Source organism: Athene cunicularia (genome assembly GCF_003259725.1).
Source record: "Athene cunicularia isolate RWA chromosome 7 unlocalized genomic scaffold, athCun1 chr7_part1, whole genome shotgun sequence".
Classification (NCBI taxonomy): Eukaryota; Metazoa; Chordata; class Aves; order Strigiformes; family Strigidae; genus Athene; species Athene cunicularia.
In genome coordinates, this window is record NW_020799107.1 from 10006706 (window position 1) to 10027584 (window position 20879).

The 20879-nt window shown below is 39.7% G+C and overlaps 1 protein-coding gene across 10 annotated transcripts in view; it reads right to left on the reverse strand.

Annotated features, from left to right (window-relative positions):
* AGAP1 (ArfGAP with GTPase domain, ankyrin repeat and PH domain 1) overlaps positions 1–20879 on the reverse strand; it is a 355685-nt gene that overhangs the window by 84990 nt on the left and 249816 nt on the right. For all 10 annotated transcript variants that reach the window (XM_026852146.1, XM_026852141.1, XM_026852139.1 and 7 more), the window contains one exon: positions 5556–5717. In XM_026852146.1, the coding sequence (XP_026707947.1) occupies positions 5556–5717 (162 nt within the window). The remainder of the gene's footprint in view (positions 1–5555; positions 5718–20879) is intronic.

Consider the following 20879-nt stretch of genomic DNA (forward strand, 5'->3'; position numbering starts at 1 on the left):
AAAAAAAAAAGAAAAAGAACATCAAGTAAAAATATTTATGCCTTCATCATGATGCTTAATTAAATGTATTATAAATATTAGCATCAACAATGTCAAGTCCATCTGTCAAAGGAAGAATCTACTCTCCCACAAAAACTATAGCTCATTGTTTGCATCTGTTTTATTGAACAGGCCTCAGACGCAGTTTCCACTAGATTTTCAAAATTCCCAATTAACTTTTTTTTTTTTTTTAATAACTGGTTAGAGAAATTTCATTTTTTTAGTTCAGTCTGTCCTCAGCATGCTTACTAGAACTATGCACCTCAGGAAATGTATGTTAAAACTGTCTGGAGAAGACTATGCACAGAGCCGTGTAAAAAGCCAAGCATGTTTAAATCATTTCAGCATATAGTGCCAGAGGTAAATCATGGGGATGCTTGAGGGATTAGACTAAGGAAAGGTTAGGGTAAGAAGCTGCAGGTAAAATGCACAGGTTTTTTCATGCATCATATACTGCACATTCAGTTGACAGCAGTATTGCTTCCAATTTACATAAAATATCCAATTTTCAGGTATTATACAGATTCCAGAGATCGATTCTAAGAATGGCATTTCCCTAAGTTGCTCTATCATTCTGGTTTTGGGATTGCTGAAAGGAGCCAGGAAGTCTTGGGAATAAACTGACATCTCTTGCATTTTTGTACCTTGTCCCACCCTCCTGGACTCAAGTTCCCATGCAGCTGAGAAACCACATGAAAGCAGGGAGATTTTTGCTTATTGCTAAAACAAATGAGAAGTCTGACTAAACCCTGTTTTCCATTCACAAAAACCAAATGAGCATATTTTCATTTCCAACTAAACTACAGTTCATCTTCAATACTCCCTGAGATTCAGAACAGAAGAATGACTTCAGTGTTATAAAACCTGCATGTGAAGAACACAAGCTTTTGAAACACCTTTACAAGTTCACTCCAGGGGAAAAAAAAAAAAAAAACCAAAAAAAAACCCTCTCAACAATTTCTCAGTAAACTGGGGTTCATCCTTAGCCTCAAGCCAGACAGTGTACACCTATAGTTGGGGGCTACACTGCACAGATCAGAAAAGCACAGGGAAAAGCAACTATTTTATAAGAGGCAGAGAACAAATATCTTCAGATTAGGAAAACAGTTCTACAAAGAAGTATCAAAGGTCCTTCATTGTCTTAAAAAGTTCTTTAGAAACCAGCGATGAATAACGTGGAACACAGATTGATGGAGAAAACACAAGAGTTTGCAAAGTCTACCGAGTTGCTAACTACTACTCTATTATCTTATCCTACTAACCAATTCGTGTTTCTCAGCTCCATCTGCGAATGGGAACACATTGCTACACTTGTTTTTCCTGCACTGTTGAGAGAAAATCTGCCTGGCATCTCCCTGGATGAAGGAGCCAATTCACCCATCTACCTGGAGGCAGCTGGACCAGCCCTACAGCAGACAGCAACACTGGCCCCATTGGCTAGAGCTTCTAGTTAATGCAATACTTGCAGGGCACGGACGATCCAGATTTGATGCTGAACATGGCCATACCTTGGGCTTTCTATAGCTCCTGAAGTCTCAGAGATGGATTGAGGGCAGGCCGGTTCAAGCTGGCATAGCCAAGAAGTTTTAAAACTAACAAGAGTAAGAAAAACAAATGCCAGGAAAGGTCTTCGTGAAGAGTATGTCCAAGAAAGCTTTTAAATTTTTTTACTTGTTTTTAAGCTGAAAAATCTTCCTGTTATCACTAGCTGTTCCACTAACTGCAGCAGCACAAGGATACCAAAACAGACTGGGCTCTGAGCAGCTATTCCTCTTTGAAACACATCACTGTATAATCCTGCTCTGAGCAAATTTAGACAGCATGGTGGGAAAAACACTGCTGGTTGCTGGCACCTTGCCTAATGTAAGCATTCCTGCTGCTACCCTCAAAAACACTGAGAAATTTTTTCAGTGACAAGTTCTGTACAGAGAACTAAAAAAAATTTCTCTCCGCGTTTCATTGCACTGGAAAGGTTTCACAAGAATCTGGTTCTCCAAAACAGGAATTGAATTTTAATTTTCATCCAACTGCAGCAGTTGCTTTAGTATTTTTGTTGCTGCAACAATTGTCTCGGAAAACCTGTAGGAAGATAAACCAAGTAAGATGAAAGAATCAATCCCAGAAAGAGACGACTGTGCATGTGCAGATAGTGTGGAGAAAGAAGAATCAGCATGACCTTTATGGAAGGGCATAAAAGAGATGAGCATCTGTCCTTGGAATTAGTGAATCACCCTGGGCTCACTAGTGTCCATCATCGTGATATCTGAATACTTGGGCAGAGGTCAATGATCAAAGCAGGCACGTTCAAGGAGAAAAAAAGACCACAAAGTGCACTAAAAATGCTAGAGTTTGCTGAAGACCAGATTTTAAACCTCACTGAACACCTAAACTTTGCTACACAAAATGAAGGAACCCAGAATTTCTGTTTGAAAGCTGACACTTGAAACATGCCTGGACCCAAAGGGAGGCAACATAAAATCCAGAATCACCCAAATTATTTAACTCTGATCCATTGTAACTGTCTGAGAATAGCTACTGCCGGAGGATCCTCCTCCTCCTTTTCACAGTGAGCTGATGATTTCCAGAAGGAAGGAAGATAAGGTTCTCCCATGATTATCACCACAGTCTTCTGTACCCTCTTTTTAGTAAGTCACCTGCTGTATCTCAAACACTTGATCAAAGCTGCCAAGGCAAAGCATGCATCTCTCAGAACATCTTCCTTTTACTGTTTAATTTGAATTTGAGGTCTTCAAAACTGCAGTAATTTTCTGAGGGTTTAAATCTATGCTCACAGCAAGTGTGGAGGAAGAAAAATCAAAAAGGGAATCTTTGAGGTCATTGGACATACTTGTAGCCAAGCACTGGAGAACGCAGAAATAAGCCTATTCCTGGGGAAAGGCTGAATTACTGAACTGAAAACTGCTTAGAATTGCAAGACAGATGTGAAAATGCTATATTCAACTACTTGGAGAAAAACCCCTGACAGACTGAAGCATTTCAGACACACAGCCCACTAGCAGGAGACTGGCTTGTGACACTTCCAGGACCGGAGTTATTCCCATCATTCAGCATCACAGCAAGCTCAGAGCACTACCTGTTCGGTCAACCATAAAGCATACCAAATGTAACTTCTAGCTTGCACCCACACAAGTAATGGGAAATACAGACAAAGGTTGCAAGTGCCCACATGCCAGGATTTGGAAAAAGCAACCCCCAGCCTTTGTTAGTCTTACTAGAAAGTACTACGTGGGATCTACAATCATTAGTACTTTTTCTGAGACGCCCTTTTTCTAAAAGGGCATGGAACTCAAGCACGCTTCACTGCTTTCTCCTTCAGCTACCGCTGACAGACGAGGCTGACTGTCCTGTCAGGCATCTCCTCCCAACCTTGCTAAGGATTCAAGGGCCAGGGAGCTTAGTCATCTGCTGAACGATGCCCAGAGTACCTCTCACACATGGCAAGGATGCTGTGTAGAACGTTGAGATTCTATCCTTATGGCCAAGCACCACAAGTGTTTTTCACTGGGTAGTGCTTTAAAAGAGATTTATAACGAGATATATATATATATATATAACAACCATTGTGGCCCACCCAAGACACAACTGTAAGCCCCAAACCAGGAAAGAGTGCCCATCTCAGAAGACATGTAAGAAGCAGCAGATCAAAGAAAACTGACAGGTTAATGTAGAGATACCAAGACTGTAAAGGAAATATTGGCACTCACTCCTGCTTTTAAGGCTCCCTGTGTATTACTTAGTTGCTGCTTGCCAGTCAGTTCTTGCCCTTCTGGAAGCGTATTTATGCCATTTATATGAGAGGTGACAATTCTGTTGAGTTACCACAAAAGGATTTCAGACTAGTATGTTATGATGCTGGAAGACAAGGAGAAGAGCAAGAGAAAACAGAAGGATGAAGTAGCACGTACACCCCACTCCAAGCAGAACAGGGATTTCGGGGGCAAGATGCACAACAACTGCACATCCCCCATTGCTCGCTGCAGGTCAGAAGTCTGCGCCTGTAGACCAGGACCACACAGGCTCCAGCTCCAGCAACTTGTGAAAATAATCTCCCCAGGAGAAAGAAAACATACACGTATTAACTACTTAGAAAGAAATTTTCAAAGGCTCTTGATATCCAGCTGGTCTTGATTCATATTGACTTCAACAGAATAGTCTTGGACCAACGTCGAGCACTCTGAAAAATCCCCTCTATAACTTGCCATTGAGGTATGAAAATAAGTGGTGCAAAAGGGATTGTTAGAAAAAGACGACAAATTAAAAATGAAAGGTTAAAATGAAATTTGGCTTCAGGCCATAAACTAGGGGGAAACTAACAGTAAAGATAGTTAAATGACTGGAAAGAGAACGCAACAGGAGCTATTATGAAAAAAAGCTGATGGCTTTTAAAAAAGGATTTGTATAGATAACTGGGGAAATAAATTCCGTATGTGAAAGAAGTGCAATTGAGAAATTAAATAAATGGAAAATAAGGATGACTAAGTAGTAGTTAACATGCCCCTTCTCAGTTGTATACTATTATCACATCTATTTTTAATGTCTCTTCAGCTGTCCGCAATTGTCATCCTTTTTTCAGAACTTGTTCCAATGCTCTTTGATACTGAATTAGCTGTTTTTTACTCTCCAATGCTTACAACTGCATCTTTTTCTTACTCAACACTCCCCTTTTCCGACAATGTTATTCCATTGTCTCCGTTTTTCATCTCTTCTTATATGTTGACTTCCCAGTTTCTGAGCTTTCCAACTACCCTTGTTCATCTTTTTTTCTGGAGCTCTTTTGGTTGAATCCTAGCACGTTTCTTTTCTTCTTTTCTAAAGATACAAGCATGTTTTATATCATATCTGGCTACTGTACACATTGTTACCCCTTCAGAAGGGCATTGAACAGCTATAGCAGTGTTCACGTTGGAAATAGTAAGCTAAACTAAGGGAAAAAAGAAGTTCTTTTTGGCTTTTCCTTTCTGGTTCTTAAAAAAGAACCCAAACATTTAAACTCTCCCCTTTTCCTTTTTATCCTCAAATAACACAATCTTTCCATGAGCAACTGAATATTCAAACAATAACAGGCATCAGAAGTGTTTGTGATTCTAGAGCTCAGGATGTGTCTAAGCAGAAGACATAACATGAGATTTAATAATACTGAAAAAATACACAAGTTCTAATGTGATGTATGGGCTACTGAGTGAACCTGACTTTTTCATTCTTTTTTACTTCACAAGTATGCCTGTGCCTTACCTTTATGGCTAATGATGCTCCATATTAACTTGGGGACACTTTTTTATTAAAAAAATTGCTTCCAAACATGTTTCAGACAGTCTAATTCACCATCATGATGCCTCAGATTATTCAGCTTCATCATTAAAAGATCAGTCTTAAATTTCTCTACTTCAGTACAATTCTCTTCACCTGCTGCATGCAAAGCCAATGGTGTAATTGAGTTGTACTTAACAATGGTCTTTGGAATGGTATTTTCAAAATTCAGACTTCCACCAGCTTACCTTCAGCTGTGCCAGAGATACCATCAGCTTTGAAATTGCTGGTGCTTTTCTTCCTGCGGTGTTTCTTTCTGTTGGCATGAGGTGAAGGAGGTGGGTCAAGTTTAGGGCTTGTTGTACTGGATATACTGGGGCTTGAACACACAGAATCTCCTAACCCGGTGTCTGTAGTTTGGGGAGAAGAAAAAAAAAGGAAGAAAATTTAAAATACTGCATAATTTAAATTAATGATTGCTAGAATCCAAGATATAACCCCTTGCTGTCTGTTAGCAGCTAACTTCTTGAGCTCATTGACTTCCAAAGGCTACAGGAGAGTCTCCTAACAATATCCTCTTTCAAAAAGATACAAAAAAGCAACTTGGCTGAAGTTCTGATTCAAGTCGTATTAAATCAACGTGATTCTGCATCAATTTTAGAAGCAGACCAGCTGGAACTGACAAAAAACAATGGGAAATCACTTTATTATTTCCAATTGCTTTCTTGCAAAGATCTTACTGATACTCAAATTAACTTGTATCCCACTAGGATATTTTAATACATAATGGCACAGAGATATCTCAACATCCTCTGAATGCTATCTGCTTTTATTAATAATAAAGACAACACACATAGAATAGGTGGTAATGGCAATAAACATGGGAAAAGGTGTGTAACTCACGTATGCCTGGTACAATTAATGCTGTGTGATAAAGGGTCACTTACTACCTACTCCCAATGAAAAAAAAAAATCCCATGTTCAGTGTGTTTTGTTTCCCAATGTATTAGCTATGGTAGCACAACACACAATAATTTTAAGAACTAATGACAAAGTAATTTTCTCCCCCCACCAATTAGCTCACTCAACCAGGTCAAAATTAAAGGTTGATGACACCTCCTCTCGAAGACCCACAGTCTCTTCCCTGGTTCATGTAACGGCTGGTAATAATAAATGTCTTCTCTTTGAGTAGTGCTTCTCTTTTTCAGTCAAGAAACATGTAACAACATTATTTAACACAAGTTTAGTAAACTAAGACATACTTGAAATTTCACTCTCCATCTGGGTCCTTTCACACTGTAAATATTCGAGTAATCTTAACCCAGTATTTTTCCCCCAAGGTTGGTAATATGATTGTAGTTTAATTGCAACCAATCTTCTGGTTAGGATTAGTGCTAAATACAGTTCTAGGTTTTGGTAATTTTAAATTACAAAATATAACATAATACCCTACACTTCACTTAAAGTCTTTGCTATCATTTAAAGTGAAGCTGTTCCCAGAACCTTGGGTAGATACCACATTGCACTTAAGTGCAATACCAGGGTTGCACTTAAGATGAAGTAATACATCAGAAAAATATAGTCAGAAACTATTTAAAAAACAACTTTTGAGGGTTTTTTGGTAGTTACACCTCCATACAAATGCCTATTTGACAAAGAAACACTTATTCTGTGGTTTTTTGTTTCTATTAAAGGTTACTTACTAATTACCCACAAAGAACAGTTGTGCTACAAGTTATTAGAGGGGGATAAATTATGTAGCTAATTGCCTGGCAACAGAGACCAAATATAAGTTTTATATTAAGGATTTTTGTTCTTTTCCCTATGTCTGCTATTTTGAAACCAATAATCAGGCATTTAGCCACAAAAGGGAATCATGGGAATGTATTTACTGTATATCTATGTTGGAGATTTTAAGTATTTGACCCAGAAATGCTCAAAGCAGCTATCCTGACAGGCTTTGCTGTCTCTCCAGGTGAAGAGGGTGGCAAACCCTGATGAGAACTCCATGCCAGTGCTCAGCATGCTCTTTGCAAAAGTGACACAGATGTCTTTGGCTCCCTTGATACTAGAAGAAGAGAAGATGCAAAAGAGGATGCCAGCAATACAAAGGCATGTCCAGTGATGCAAGCTGGTGACTGGTAGTTCTAAATTCTAGACCTCCAGTTAGAGACTTCTTTGTTTCCTATACCGGATACTTTAAAAGAAGAAGAAAAAAAAACAACCCCACAAAACCCCCTCCTTTGCAGCAACAACATGAAAACTGCTGTGTTGAGAGAGGCCAGCCACAGAGCCAGGCACTGGCAAGTTCTGCCACCGGGCAACAAAAATTGATTTTCATTTGCTTGTGAAAATCAAAAAAAAATTCATAAATACCATGGAAAAATCCCAGAGAGCACACCAGCCAGGAAGGCTTGCTCACATCAAACACAATTTCTTAAAAAGCTTCACGTTTTCCCCTCAGAAAATGCGAGGCAAGTGGCACCGGACAGGTCTCATTTTCAGCTCTCACTTTAGAAAGAACTATCCCATTTTATTGAAGAGAAGAAAAAAAAATTTCTGGAAAAATGAGCTCTACCACCCTCTCCCATGCCTCACATAAAGCTTGTTTCCAAATATCCACAATTCCTAGACATGTGCCGAAGCACTCTGGTCCCCGAGGCAGGTGTACAAGGGCTGCGTTTATCACCAAGTGCAACCGCAGTGTCAACCACGATGCCCTGGCCCCGGAAAATGCTGAAGAAGCCACACCCCGATGCAAAGCCAGAGAATATATTTTTCAGCAAAATTCTTGTTAAAAAATGTTAAGGTAGATCTGTACGCTCGCTGTGGCTTAGTCTAATTTCTAGGCTATAAATTGCACCAACAAAAACTGCTCGTGAGCTCTGAAAAATGAGGACACTTACACAGGTACAGTCCGACTACTTGCGTCGGAGAGCTGAAGAATTAACCTCCTATGGTAAATCCTCGTGATCCGCAGCCCTTTCCAGGTAATAACCTGCTGTCCTTGGGTCAAACGGCTCTGAAGTGAAGAGCCTGGAGCTTTCCCTCCCCCTCAACCAGAAAAGAAACACGAGTCGCTCGTAAACGGGTGCCGAGCTGATATTGTTGGTGTATTAATGCCCCGTATTCCTGGTTTCGGAGACCACCCTTTGAAGATGGAAGTTATTTAACATTCTCCCGGTTTAAAATATGAGCAATCAAAAGGCGCTAGGCTTACACGCTGTGCTTTCCCATTTCCCACTACTTCTCTTGCCTGACAAGGTATTCTTCAAATTGAAAAGAGGGCTCCTGAAAGCCCGGCTTCGGAAAACTGTAAATGAGTTCAGGCTTCAGCCCGCTGAATGCAATTTCATACTCCTGACTGAATACAAATAATGCATTTTATTTTGTATCAATTACCACGCCTGAGAACAGACGACCACTGCTGGCACTATTAAATATATATATATATAAAAAAAAAAAAAAAAAAAAAAGGCAGGGAAAAAGGCATGCCAAATTAAAAAAGCAAGCGCCTCATTACTCCACATCTAAACCAGCTTTGACAGAGGCACTCGAACTCATAAGACGCGTTTCACTGGGTTGGGATGGGCTGTTTTGCAGCCATCCCGCACGTTCAATGTCAGCCATTAGTTCTTCCCAATCGGGCATCAATGTTCAACACACACCCGAAAAAATATATAATACTAGTAATAATAATAACAATCTGCAGCCTCTCCGAGCTTCAATACTTGAAGTATGAGTCAAAGAAGCAGTTTCACTTTTCACTCGGGAAGCTGACAAGCATGACTAGAGGGGGAATAAAATAACATTCAGTTCGCATAAATATCAAGCGGGCTGCTTGAGACTGATGGGCCAGGAATGTATTCTTAGCCATCATTCTGGCAGACAGGCCCAAGGACACTCATAACTTATTTTACAATCATTTAGTTTCAGCTCAAGTGGAAAACGTGACAACTTATCTCTGCTGACAAGATGCCATATCGAACCTTACAATTAACTCTCCCACGATTATCTGCCCAGCCCATCATTAGCTTTGCAGTTTTTGATGGACTGTACAGGCAGCTTTCCTTGATGATGGTCATCATTTGCAGGGTGTATATCTATATTATACAATATTGAGGACAAAACTCTCCCCTTGCCACGTAGTTGGGGTTGTCCTGACCAGCACATCCTCTGTTCTGTAACTGTTGTGACACATTTCTAAGTGATGTGTAGCAACACACTGCTGAAAAACGTCTTCTCCTCCAAAACGGTGCATTGCTGTGCTCCAGCCTACGCCTGCCAGCAACTGCGATGTACAGGAGTGAGCTAGAGATGCCCATGCCCTCTTGCAGCAAACAGCCAGCCTTCCCCCCCTGCCCTCTCTCCCCAGTGCAATTATTAACTCCTCTCAGCTGTGAGAGCTGACACAAGCCGCGTCCTTGCAGTTTACCTCCGCACGCTCACAAGGCGGTAAGGAGGACGCCATGAATTTCACAGGCGTGTTCCATGACTTTCTGTACTGATGAGAAAACGTGTTTCTCATTGAAAGGTAGGTTTCTAGCTTTGTAGGGTTGTGAAATAATGCCAAGGGATAGGAGAGCTTCTACACGAACCAGTATGACAAGACGCTCATTCCAGAAAAAGTAGTAAAATCGTCAATTCAGAGTATATTGAGGGGATGTTTATACCTATGTAAGCTATCTGAGGCCATTTAAAAATATGCAGTTCACTCCATGCCCAGGAGAAACAAGTGACACTTGGTAACCAAACCTCTTAAATTATCAAGAGGTAGGATATCAAATAAATGATCACTTTGTTGTTAGGGTGGTGATTTTTCTCTACAGGTGCATGATACATGGGATAAGACAAAGATTCTGCTTGTTCAAGTCCAAACCTAATTTGCTAGAAATTACAGAACAACAACAAAAAAAGCCAATGCAGCTTTTATTCCAGAAAGCAAGTCCCATGACTACCTCTCCCCTAGATGCATTTTGTAATTATAGTCATAAGAGAAATTCTTTTCCATTATGACAAAATCTGGTAGAAGAAATGAGAGGCAGAAGTAAAGAAGTATGTTGTCTACAAGTACAACCCAGAATTATGAGATGGAACATTAATTAAAAAAGAAACCAACCAAGCCTTCTCAGAAGAGTCTCAAGGGCCGTGCTGTTGTACTGCACTTTATTTGCTGTTTGAAACACATTTGATAACCTCTTGCAGTATTATATGATGTTTGTAAAAGGTAACATTCCACACGTCCCACTTCTCATCTTTTTACAGTTTGATTATTTTGAAGCCACCATGTGCTCCGCAAACGGATCTTAAAAGACAACCCCATTTGTGCCCTCTAAGGACACTGCAAGAGTCCTCCTGGATTTGAAAAGGATCAAAATTTCAGTTCAAACCCAGCCTGTACTTCCTTGGTGCCCCTAGCACAGTACAACTGACTTGCATCCCAAATTCCGAAGCACCTGCTCGGAGTGCATCTGGGATTTGGACTGAGGCCATTTTTCCTTCACCGCTTGCAGTGCCCATACAGCAGAGCTGAAGCAGATCCAACAGAGGAATCAAGGAGGTGAAGGAAATGAAGGACAATAAGCAGGTATGCGTGCCCCAGGCCTGGGTGAAAGGGTGCAAAAAGCAGGACGAAGAGAGGCAACATTTAAGGTATGGGAATAGCACAGCATAAAAGCTGAGATACAAAAATCCCAGAGTGGAGCTTCGTCTTTGGCCCACAGTTCCTATTCTCTCTCATACACACATAACCCTCGCTCCTGTGTAACCATCTGCAGCGGAAACAAGGATATTCTGACCTCTTCTATCTTCATGTCTTTTGATTTATTTCATATTTTTGTCAAATCATCTATTTACAAAAACTTGAAACAAACTCAACAGGTGACGCTATTCTCCACAGACCAAAGTCGAGCTTGATCTGGTTTACATTTTTCTTGCATCTTCTTGTTAAAATTTTCCAACAGGCTTTCAAAGTGAAATTAGACTTTTTTGTCAAGCCCAGCTCCCCAATGCAGCCTTATTCTCAAGTGGCTGGAGTTTGATTAATTTGGGTTTTTGATTTGTTGAAGTGACAAGAAGTCAGACGTTACAAAAGCGGGACCGGTGAATGGGATCAATTAAAGAGCAGAAGCAGCAACACAATTAATAGCACCAGGTTCAAGGGGAAAAAGAAAGTGCTGATGACGAAAACAACAGCAACAGCTCTGACTGCAGCAGGAATCTTTGCCGCGACCTAAGGAAGGCTGAATCCAAAGAGGGTGTTTCAGAACTTTTACTATGCCATTAGTGTTGAAATGAAATAAGGCAAAGATGTCGGTAGCTGGTGGACTGAATAATAAAAAAATAGCTGGACACTTTCATCTTCTACACATGTGTTTTAAATAGAGGCGAAAAAAGCAATCCTTTTATTTAAACAGGGGAAGCAATAGACTAAAACCATCTGTAGTTGTATTTCAGACCCATTTCCCCGAGCTGAGATTTTTCTGGCTGTGAAATCCAATGCTCTACAGCTTCCCTTTACAGCTATTACCATAAATGTTCTATCAAGTTCTTTATATTCCTCCTCTGCCTCAAACCAAAGTTAAAGGGATGCTGCAATTGCACAATGACTGCAGAAGGCTGGAGTCAGGCACGGATGTACAGGACTGACATTAAAATCCTGTCAAAACTGCAGCTTGGCAGAAGTCTGCAGATGGTAATAAACACTCGTGAGTGGGGGAGAAGGGGTGGCATGAGATTACAGCTTACAGAAAAAACAACGCAAATATTTTTTAAGTACACAGAGCGCATACCATCAGAAAGAATTAGGCGCATCTGGTCATCGTTTCGCTGAATTCAGCTTGGACACTCAAGCTATCGAGGGCTTAAATTAACCTGCTGCACTGAACGAAATTAAAAGGAAGCTCCGAGCAGAACTGGGGGATGGAGATGAAAGAGCCTCAGGAGTATTCTCTTTCCACGGCATCTACCATTTTTCCAGCCTTGTGCCTAGAGCCTGTAAATCACAAAGCTATCCTGTCATGTACAGAAAGCCCCACTGAATGCCCAAGTTACTGCCTCCTTCCCTCTAATAGAAATTTCAATTAAATAAGAAAAACAAAGCTTCCTTCTTGACAAAAAAAGATCTCCCTGCTTTTGGAGGGTCTGGCTTTTGATACGTGGTAGCACACCCCAAGCAAAGCAGACCTGAAGGCATGTTTGGCGTGACAGGATCGTTTCCACCCGGCAGCCTAATAAGCCACTTTGTGACAAGCGAGGGCCATCATCCACAAACTTCTGAAAGAAAGTCAATCTCATGACAGTAAGGCACAGATATCGGAAAGACTGGATTCAGTAACTTTGGATGTAGTAAAACCCTTGTTATAATGTCCCTTATCTAAAGGAAAGACAAAGTTACCTCTAGCTCATTCCCTACTAAAACGCAGTGTCTGGACACCATAGGGAAGCATGAAAGCAAAACCATAATACAGTGTTGAAAAAAACCCCACAGAAGTACATTGCATTTCTCTCCTAAGGAGCAACATATTACAGTGCTAGCAAAACACCATCCTGCTCCCTAGAAATTGAAATATCGCTAGCAAGAAAAGAAACAACTGTATGCTGTTAACTCCCTTTCAAAGTCATCTTATGAAGTAAGTTCCTTGTATCACAGAAGGTATTTACCACCTGACATGAGGAGAGGAAATATCTATTCCTAAGCGACCCTCCTGTGTTGCCAATATGGTGACAAGCAAAGTAAAGACTAACTGTGTTTTAGAGGACCTGCAGGCCTCAGAACATGAACCGGGAACCAGATGCTAACCTCTTTTCCTCTCATCTTGCCTAAAGCAGGTTTAGGTCAGGGGCAGAGATATTATAAACTACTCCCTGAGTTAACACATCTTACTAATTTATCTTATCCCCCATTACACAGATTCATCTTTGCATTTGTCTCCTCTATACTTTTATGCTGAATATGCCCTGTGGAAAGATCAAGCATGACAAGTTGTTTGAATATATAAGGACAACAAACCAAAAGAGATGCAAATCTTACGTGTTGTAAGATGCCACCACATCCCAAGGCAAACTAACTTCATGGCTCCTGTTGAGCAGGCCTAGTTGTATAATGGATGTCTCTGATTCCTGTGGCACAACATTTTCACTGGGCAGCACCAGATTTGTTGAGAAGATGTGTTTCTTACATGGTGTCACCCTGAATTGTTACAAACTAGGTGTATGATGCTATGGGCACTGCTTCTCCTGGCCATACACTTCATACAAAATGGAGAGGTGAGGAATATTACAGAAGGCAGCTAGTTGTGGGCATTAGTTTTAGGTAGTTAGTTCTTAGCCACCCCATGAGGGAGAAAAAAAGATGGATTGTCTTTTTGAAGACAAACTGTACGCCTGTGGAATGGTTTCAGGGCAGTATCTCCTGGTTTGATTCCAGGTCACGTGTGGTTAGTTTGCCTCTTTTGAAGCCAGACAATCAGACACCTCAAGAAGAGTTGCCAACTGTGGCATGCTAGACCTAGCGAACCCATCAGTACCATCCCAAGTAATGGTGATTTGCAGAAAAATAAACACTTGGAAGTACCACTAAAAGGATACATCTTGGATGAGCAAGCTACATCATGATCAAGTACATACAAGACTACGTGACAAACACTATTTTATACCCTTGGTCAAAATGATGTGCATAATAAATTCATCTCAATTAGACAGAGAGGGTCAGAGCTCCGCCCTGATCTAACAATCAGCATGGTCTTCTAATTGCAAAAAACCTAATTTAACAATATTTTGCTTTGAGATAAGAGCCTTAAGGTCTCAAAGCACTTGGAAAATAATGAATGTATGCCTTACTGAATAATTTCCTACTGAAATATTTACCTTGTATTTCAAGATAGGCAAAATAAGACAGAAGAGAACAACGGACTCTTCAAAGAAAGGCTCAGAGACAGAAAGAGGAGCCATGTCTCTTGTCTCTACTCTTGTACTTTAACCTTCAGTCTATATAACCTGTGGATAACTTCAAACATCAAACCTACTCACTGGTAATTCAGAAGAGGTTAGGAAACTCTCCGCTGTCAGTCCACTTCAGTGATAAGTCCTAATATCAGTGTTTTGGAAAAAATCAAGAGCCTTTCACTATTAATATTTTCCAATTAAAGCTGAATAACTGCTGTATACCAAATGGGCTGTTAACTGCATCATGCTAGGTAGGTAAAAGCTAAGACTTTCTTGGTAATGTATGCCACGGAGCACCAGTGTCAGAAAGGAAAAGAAATGGTGCAAGCAAGAGCAAAGATACTGTTAGTGAAAGGCAAAACCAAACATTTTCCTACTGCAGAAACTTACAGCTGAAAATTAAAGCTCTGAACATACAGATATGTCTTTGTTGCCTTTTTGTATGTGTCAGATGACATAATTGTCATTGACAAACTTTAATTTTTAAATTGAATCAAGCACTCTTTCTAGTTCTTACCAGCTCTTCTGAAGGTTTAGATAACCAAAGTCAGGACCCTTCTTTTGCTCTCAAAAAATCCATGCATCAGAAACGCCACTTGCCTAGAGTGACTTGTAAACTGGATACTCCTCATCGACCTGGACTGTGGGTGGCAGACACGATTGCTGAATTAAGGGATGAGATCAACTGTAACAAATGAAGGGCCCAGCGACTTGAAAGGTGATGCTCTTCCAGCTGCAGAAAGGCCAGGTCTCTGCGCTTCAGCTGTCCCCCAACAATCAGCAGGTTGTGAAGGAGTTGCGTATTGGATTTAACACAGAGGCTTCTTTCACTCCTTGAACTGTATATGCTGTGAAGAAGCTTTGAAGTGTTGGATTCCATAGGTAACGTATACACAACATCCCTGTACCCCAGTCTCTGTGATCTGGACTGGAAAAGAAACTGAGCCTGCAAACAGACATGCTTGATGAGACAACTACTCTCATGTTAATTGGAACAGAAACTTCATTAAGCCAGAGAAGAAATAAAAGCACCATGTGTGTTTCTTGCACACACTTCATCCAGATACTGGCAAAACAATGCGGTGTGCTTCTAGACACATATTAAACAAAAAATCTCATTATTACAAGCATCTATCTGAACTTCCAAAGTATGGACATAAAAAGAAAAAATTCTGAAACTGGGAATTACTCTAATGGTAGTTATAAATTAACTTTTTAATTTCTCAACTTTGTGTTTAAAACATTACTAAGCTTTACCTAAATTTAGAATGTATTATTATTATAAAAATTTATATTATTAAATTTTAGATTAAAAGATTAAGAGAAATAAAAGTGTACTGATCTGGGAAGTTTACTCATTTCCCTCTGTAAGTCTTACTTATAAGGTCCTTAAGTATGGAGTACATTGGGCTTATGAAATTTTAAGCTACACTATTTGAATCAGAAGAGTTTACTAAGTGTCACATTTTGCACTTGCAGTATTATGTCTTCCCCGTACGTTTGCTTGAAAATGTGTCTCGATACTATTCTCTGTAAAATGATTTTTCAAAGTTCATAAACTCCTGTAGGATATGATGTAAATCTGGTTTGTGTACCTATTTCCTTGCAATTATAATTTATCAAGATACATCACTCCTGAATGCATACAGGCATCCTCACATCAAATGCAGCTCTTCAGCTTTTAATAGCTAGTGTCAGAAGATCCATCCTTCTGCTGCTGCTGAACACATCCAATGTGTTGATGTCTCGGCCACTATTTAAGCAGTTTAAGACCACAGGTCACATTTATTTCTGAAATACCAGGAAAAAACAATCACAGCTGATCCTCTATCTCAAACTATTTGATGACTGACCTGCCAAGAAACGTCACAGTAAAACTCAGTCCAAACTGCAAACATTTAAGATTAAAGCAAATGTAAACTACAAACATACAAAAAATTTTTTTTAAAGATTAAATGACCTTTTTATACAAATGAGACTATAGGATGGCCTCTCTGATGCAGAATTCACTTTGTACAGGGGTGCAATCATCTTCAATATTAACCCCCCCCATTTTGACAGATACTGATATAGAAGCAGAACAGAATATATTTTACAGACTTCTAAGCACTGTATCTGTCAAATGTCAGGCATCTGAGCTACAGAGAACCAGCTTGCAGCTGAAGTTAGATAAGGAGACAGCCATGGAGATCGATCGATCGATCTATCGATCTATCTATCTATCTATCTATCTATCTATCTATCTATATTTTAAAACAACCTGAAGTTAAAAGTGCCCCGTTTCTAGTGATATCAGTGCTGGCTATCCACTTTCCTTACTCAAGAAGTACTGACTTTCAGCGGTGGTTAAATACCACGAGCAGTGTACTGCAACACACTAACCCTGTGCCTGAAAGGTCAGGAATGGGGAACATCTCACAGGCATGAGCTTGAAGACCTTGATAAGAGAACATTCACTGTTCTCACTATCCTGTCAGACTAAAGTCTATGTTCCATGATAAAAAATAAAGTGGGTTGGTTTTTTGTTTTGGTTTTTTTTTTCCTTTTTTTCTTTTTTTCTTGTGAGTTGGGACAAATAGAGAAGGTGTGACAACCAAACCCAGCTACAGGCAGAAAAAGAACTGATTTATTAAACATTGCTCGACAATCAAGTCAGATTAATCAACATCAGTAACCAGAAAAAAAAAAAAGGCTTTTTTTCCCCTATTACAAGGAACATTCTATATGCAATTCTATTTCAGTTTAAATTCTAAGCAAAACTAAATGCAAAATATGCATTTAAGCATCCATGAGTAAATGTTGGGAAAAACCAAAGCTTTATAGTTCCACTCAAAAAGTTAATTTAGACACATAAACAATTTACTGACAGACATTTGGCACTTCAGGCTGTGAACAAGATTAAGATGAGCATGAGGTTGCCAATGTCAAATTATCTGAAGATGAAAACTCACATTTCTAGCCATTTTGGAACCAAGCACAGGATTTAATTGCTGAATGCAATAATTCTTTATATTTTAATCAGGGGGAGGGGGAGAGCAGAAAAAAAGAGGATCTTAAAGAAGAAAAACAGATGGGTTTCTGTTGAACTGCAGAATTGTAAAAATTCATATAATATAGCTCAGGATTTCAACAGCAGCACTGGGTAAATACAGAAGAACTTAAATGAAACTCAGCAAAGTTGTGCAAAAACGCCCACGTACCTGAAGCCCTTAAACCAACATCACAACACAGCTCAGTTTATTGGTGCCATCTTTCTCCTCCACCATGGATGCAGACATTGAATAACTGATTTTATATCTCTCACTCTTTTAAATCATCATGAAGCAATGAGTTCTCTGCTGGACGCGAAGCCCAGTGGGACCAAATGGCAATGGCTCATCTACAGTTTGGTGTTCACTGAGCTGCAACCCACAGCCTGGATGATCTGGTGGTAAAAGGCATACTGAGAGTGGTAAGCAAGCCAGCAGTGTTTGAACCCATACTGCACAGAGGTAGCAGACTGCACAAGTTTTGCCCCCTTGATTACTTTTTTTTGGCATGGCACGTTGGGCAGAATTTCAGGAACACCTCACAGTGCCCTTCATTTGTACGGGCAGGACAGTTTTTTCCCATCATTTTGGCAAGAAACAGATGCCCAGAGAAGACAAGGTAAGTGCCTGTATTTTGTGAACCTGGTAGGAACCTCCCCAAGAAAGGCAATCTTAAAGTTTCTGATTCAATTGAGATTCTTATGGTCTACAAAACAGCATGGGTAAGCATTCGGTCCTACTACTTCTCGATGCTAACACATTCCTGAAAAATCACAGGCAGAAAGCATCATTTAGTTTAGTGCTCTGAAACGCTTTTCAGAGACCTTATCCTTGTGTTGACACCATTTTGGAGAAGGAAGTTCAGTGAAAAGACGAATGGGACATCTGCCCACATCTCAGAAACATCACGTTTCCTCTCTCTCCATCTGCCTTCAAGCTCAGGGTGGGCACAGGCAATGTGGGGCCTTCCTGATAATGCTCAAGCTGTCAGGCAGTGACCAGACTGCCTTGCTGACCTGCTCTTTCTCTTTGAGCACTGAAATGATATGGCTTCCTCCTGCTTTAAAAAGTTCTAGAAACCAGTATGAAATATCACCACTTATAGGGTCTTATTTAAATATCAGACAGCCTTTGGCGTCCTCCTCTTTGCCATGGAGGTTGCAATGGAAAAAGAGATGAATGACATAACTATGAGAATAATAGCTGCAAATGTTTTGTTTCCACAAGAATGTCAAGACCTCTACTTCACATACTTCATGGAGAGGCTTCCAGAAGGAGATACAGAATGCTCACAGTCAATGCCATTTGCATAAGTGAAAACTGCTGAAATTATAGTCTAAATGAGGTGGTGCTGGCAGATTGCTTGGGCAAGTTATTTGATTTCATCAACTGTGAAAATCTGATACAGATATACTTGTCCTCTTTCTCAAGAAAGAGGAGCAACAACTCATAATTTGCTTTGAAACCAAGGATGAAGCTCGAGACCAATTTATTGTTGTAAAGATCTTAATTGTCAGCCCAAACACAGCAACCACTCTGCCCTGCGTGCCTTACATTATTTTTAGGAACCACCGGTTGCAAAACTGCACCTGTCCATAAATGAAAATCAATCTGAAATTTGAAGTCCGGCAGGATAGTTCTTGCAAGGCTTTAATAGCCACAAGGAGGGTGCTGCAGCAATTCTGAGAAAACAGCAGTTTCCGATTCCCTTTCATGACTGAGTAAAGGCACAGACACTACCCCTGGTGGGAGTCCAGCTACATGGGACACTGTTGCATAGAATTTTTTAGTATTTCTGGTTGACTGGCCTACTTCAGGTAAAAGCTTCTCAAGGATGTAAACTAAATTTTAATACTGGAACTTTTAAAGTATGCAACCTCATCCCAAAAGGGGATCATTTTCCAGAAATTTCTAAAAAAGTAGTATTTTATAACCAAAGTTTAGCAGAGTTTAGCCTGCTGAACTGACAGTTTCCCTCTGGAAGTATTTGCCAGAAGCAATTTGTCTGTTGATCATAAGAGGGTATGAAAAGTACATGAATGTTCCCTTTTCCTCCCTATTCTTAAAGACAGTGTAAACTATTTGCACATATACTGTCTTATACATGGTGAATTTTAAAATATGAAATATTAGGAACTGCAGGAAATCCCAGCATAGCTCTGGAGCAGCGAGAAAGCAGGACAAAATGACTTTATATTTGCTTTTCAGTAATGATTTCCTCCTTTAAAAAAATGAGGAAAAAATTCTTCCAATCTAAACCATCTACACTTAACATAAATAATTCTGAAATTCTATAAATCTATTTGAAATTATATAATTTATTATAATCAGGAATTTGCCTACTGAATTCCAACAACTCTAAATAACATTTTCTGATTCACTTTTGAAATCCAGGTGTTACAACTGTCAGAAGCAAGTTGAACCATTTTCTTTTTCAACACATAGCAGAAGCCTCCATCATTTAATCATTCCAAGTGCTTATGATCAAAAAAGTAAGCCAAGTTGTAAGGTCTGCATTAATATAAACACTCCAATGACATCTCATACCCCATGGCATAGTGAGAACTCAATTTTACATTAATAAACCCTAACACCAAACTGTTAGAAACTCAAAAGACACCAGGTATTACAACTTACATAAATTACAGCTGAGATCAAATGGCCCGTACAAGCAATTGTACAGTGATAAAGCCTAAGTAGATGATATTTAAACAGATATTTGATTTACTGCAGAATTTTATATCATGCTAGAATTCAAATGACAATTTATAAGTCCAGAGGAAAGAAATCCCTGTCCCATGCAAACTACTGTTTTCAGTGCTGTTTCAGAACAGCTTAATGTAACTTTAAGGAAGAAAATCTTCCCTTCGACAGTCTCAGGACACAGTCTTAGAAGCCAAACTATAAAAGCTGACATTTAAAAAGAGAATGAATAAGCTACTAAGGATCTGTTTCTCAAGTTCTTTAGAGATGCGCAAATTGTGAAGACTATGGAACAGACAGTGCCATCTCTTAGTGGCAGCAACACCACTAGTTAATATTAATCTGTTCTCCATTGGAAAAAAAATTGCATTTGAGATGCCTTTCACAACAGTACTCCTGGCCAGTTTTTCCCTGATTCCTCAAAGCAATCCTGCTTTTCCTAGCTACAAAAATTTGCAGAAGAAAAAGAATGTATGAAATAAAATAAAAACTGAATTTGTAGAGGAGGAATCGTACAGATGCACATTCTTGAACCAAACTTCAACACCCGAACAGGTTACGAATGACTCCCCTGAGACCAGACAACCCTCTCATTCCCCAGCAGTGAGAAACTATAGATAATTCTGAGTGAAAAAAAAATGATCCATCAAGGAAAAGATTTATCAAGGAAAAAAAAAAATCGCAGGCTTCCAATGTGATCCAGGAAAACCACTCAGCCAATAGTTGCAGCAGCAGTAATTGTTCTAAATCTATCAATAAAGCTAAGCTGCTCCTTCATTGACTGCAAACACCAATTTCTTTCATGGAGGATTATAAGTTGATGTTCATGGTCTCTCTACCGCCATTAGGGTGATAAACAGTTTAAACTACATCAGGATCTGACATGTAGATCAA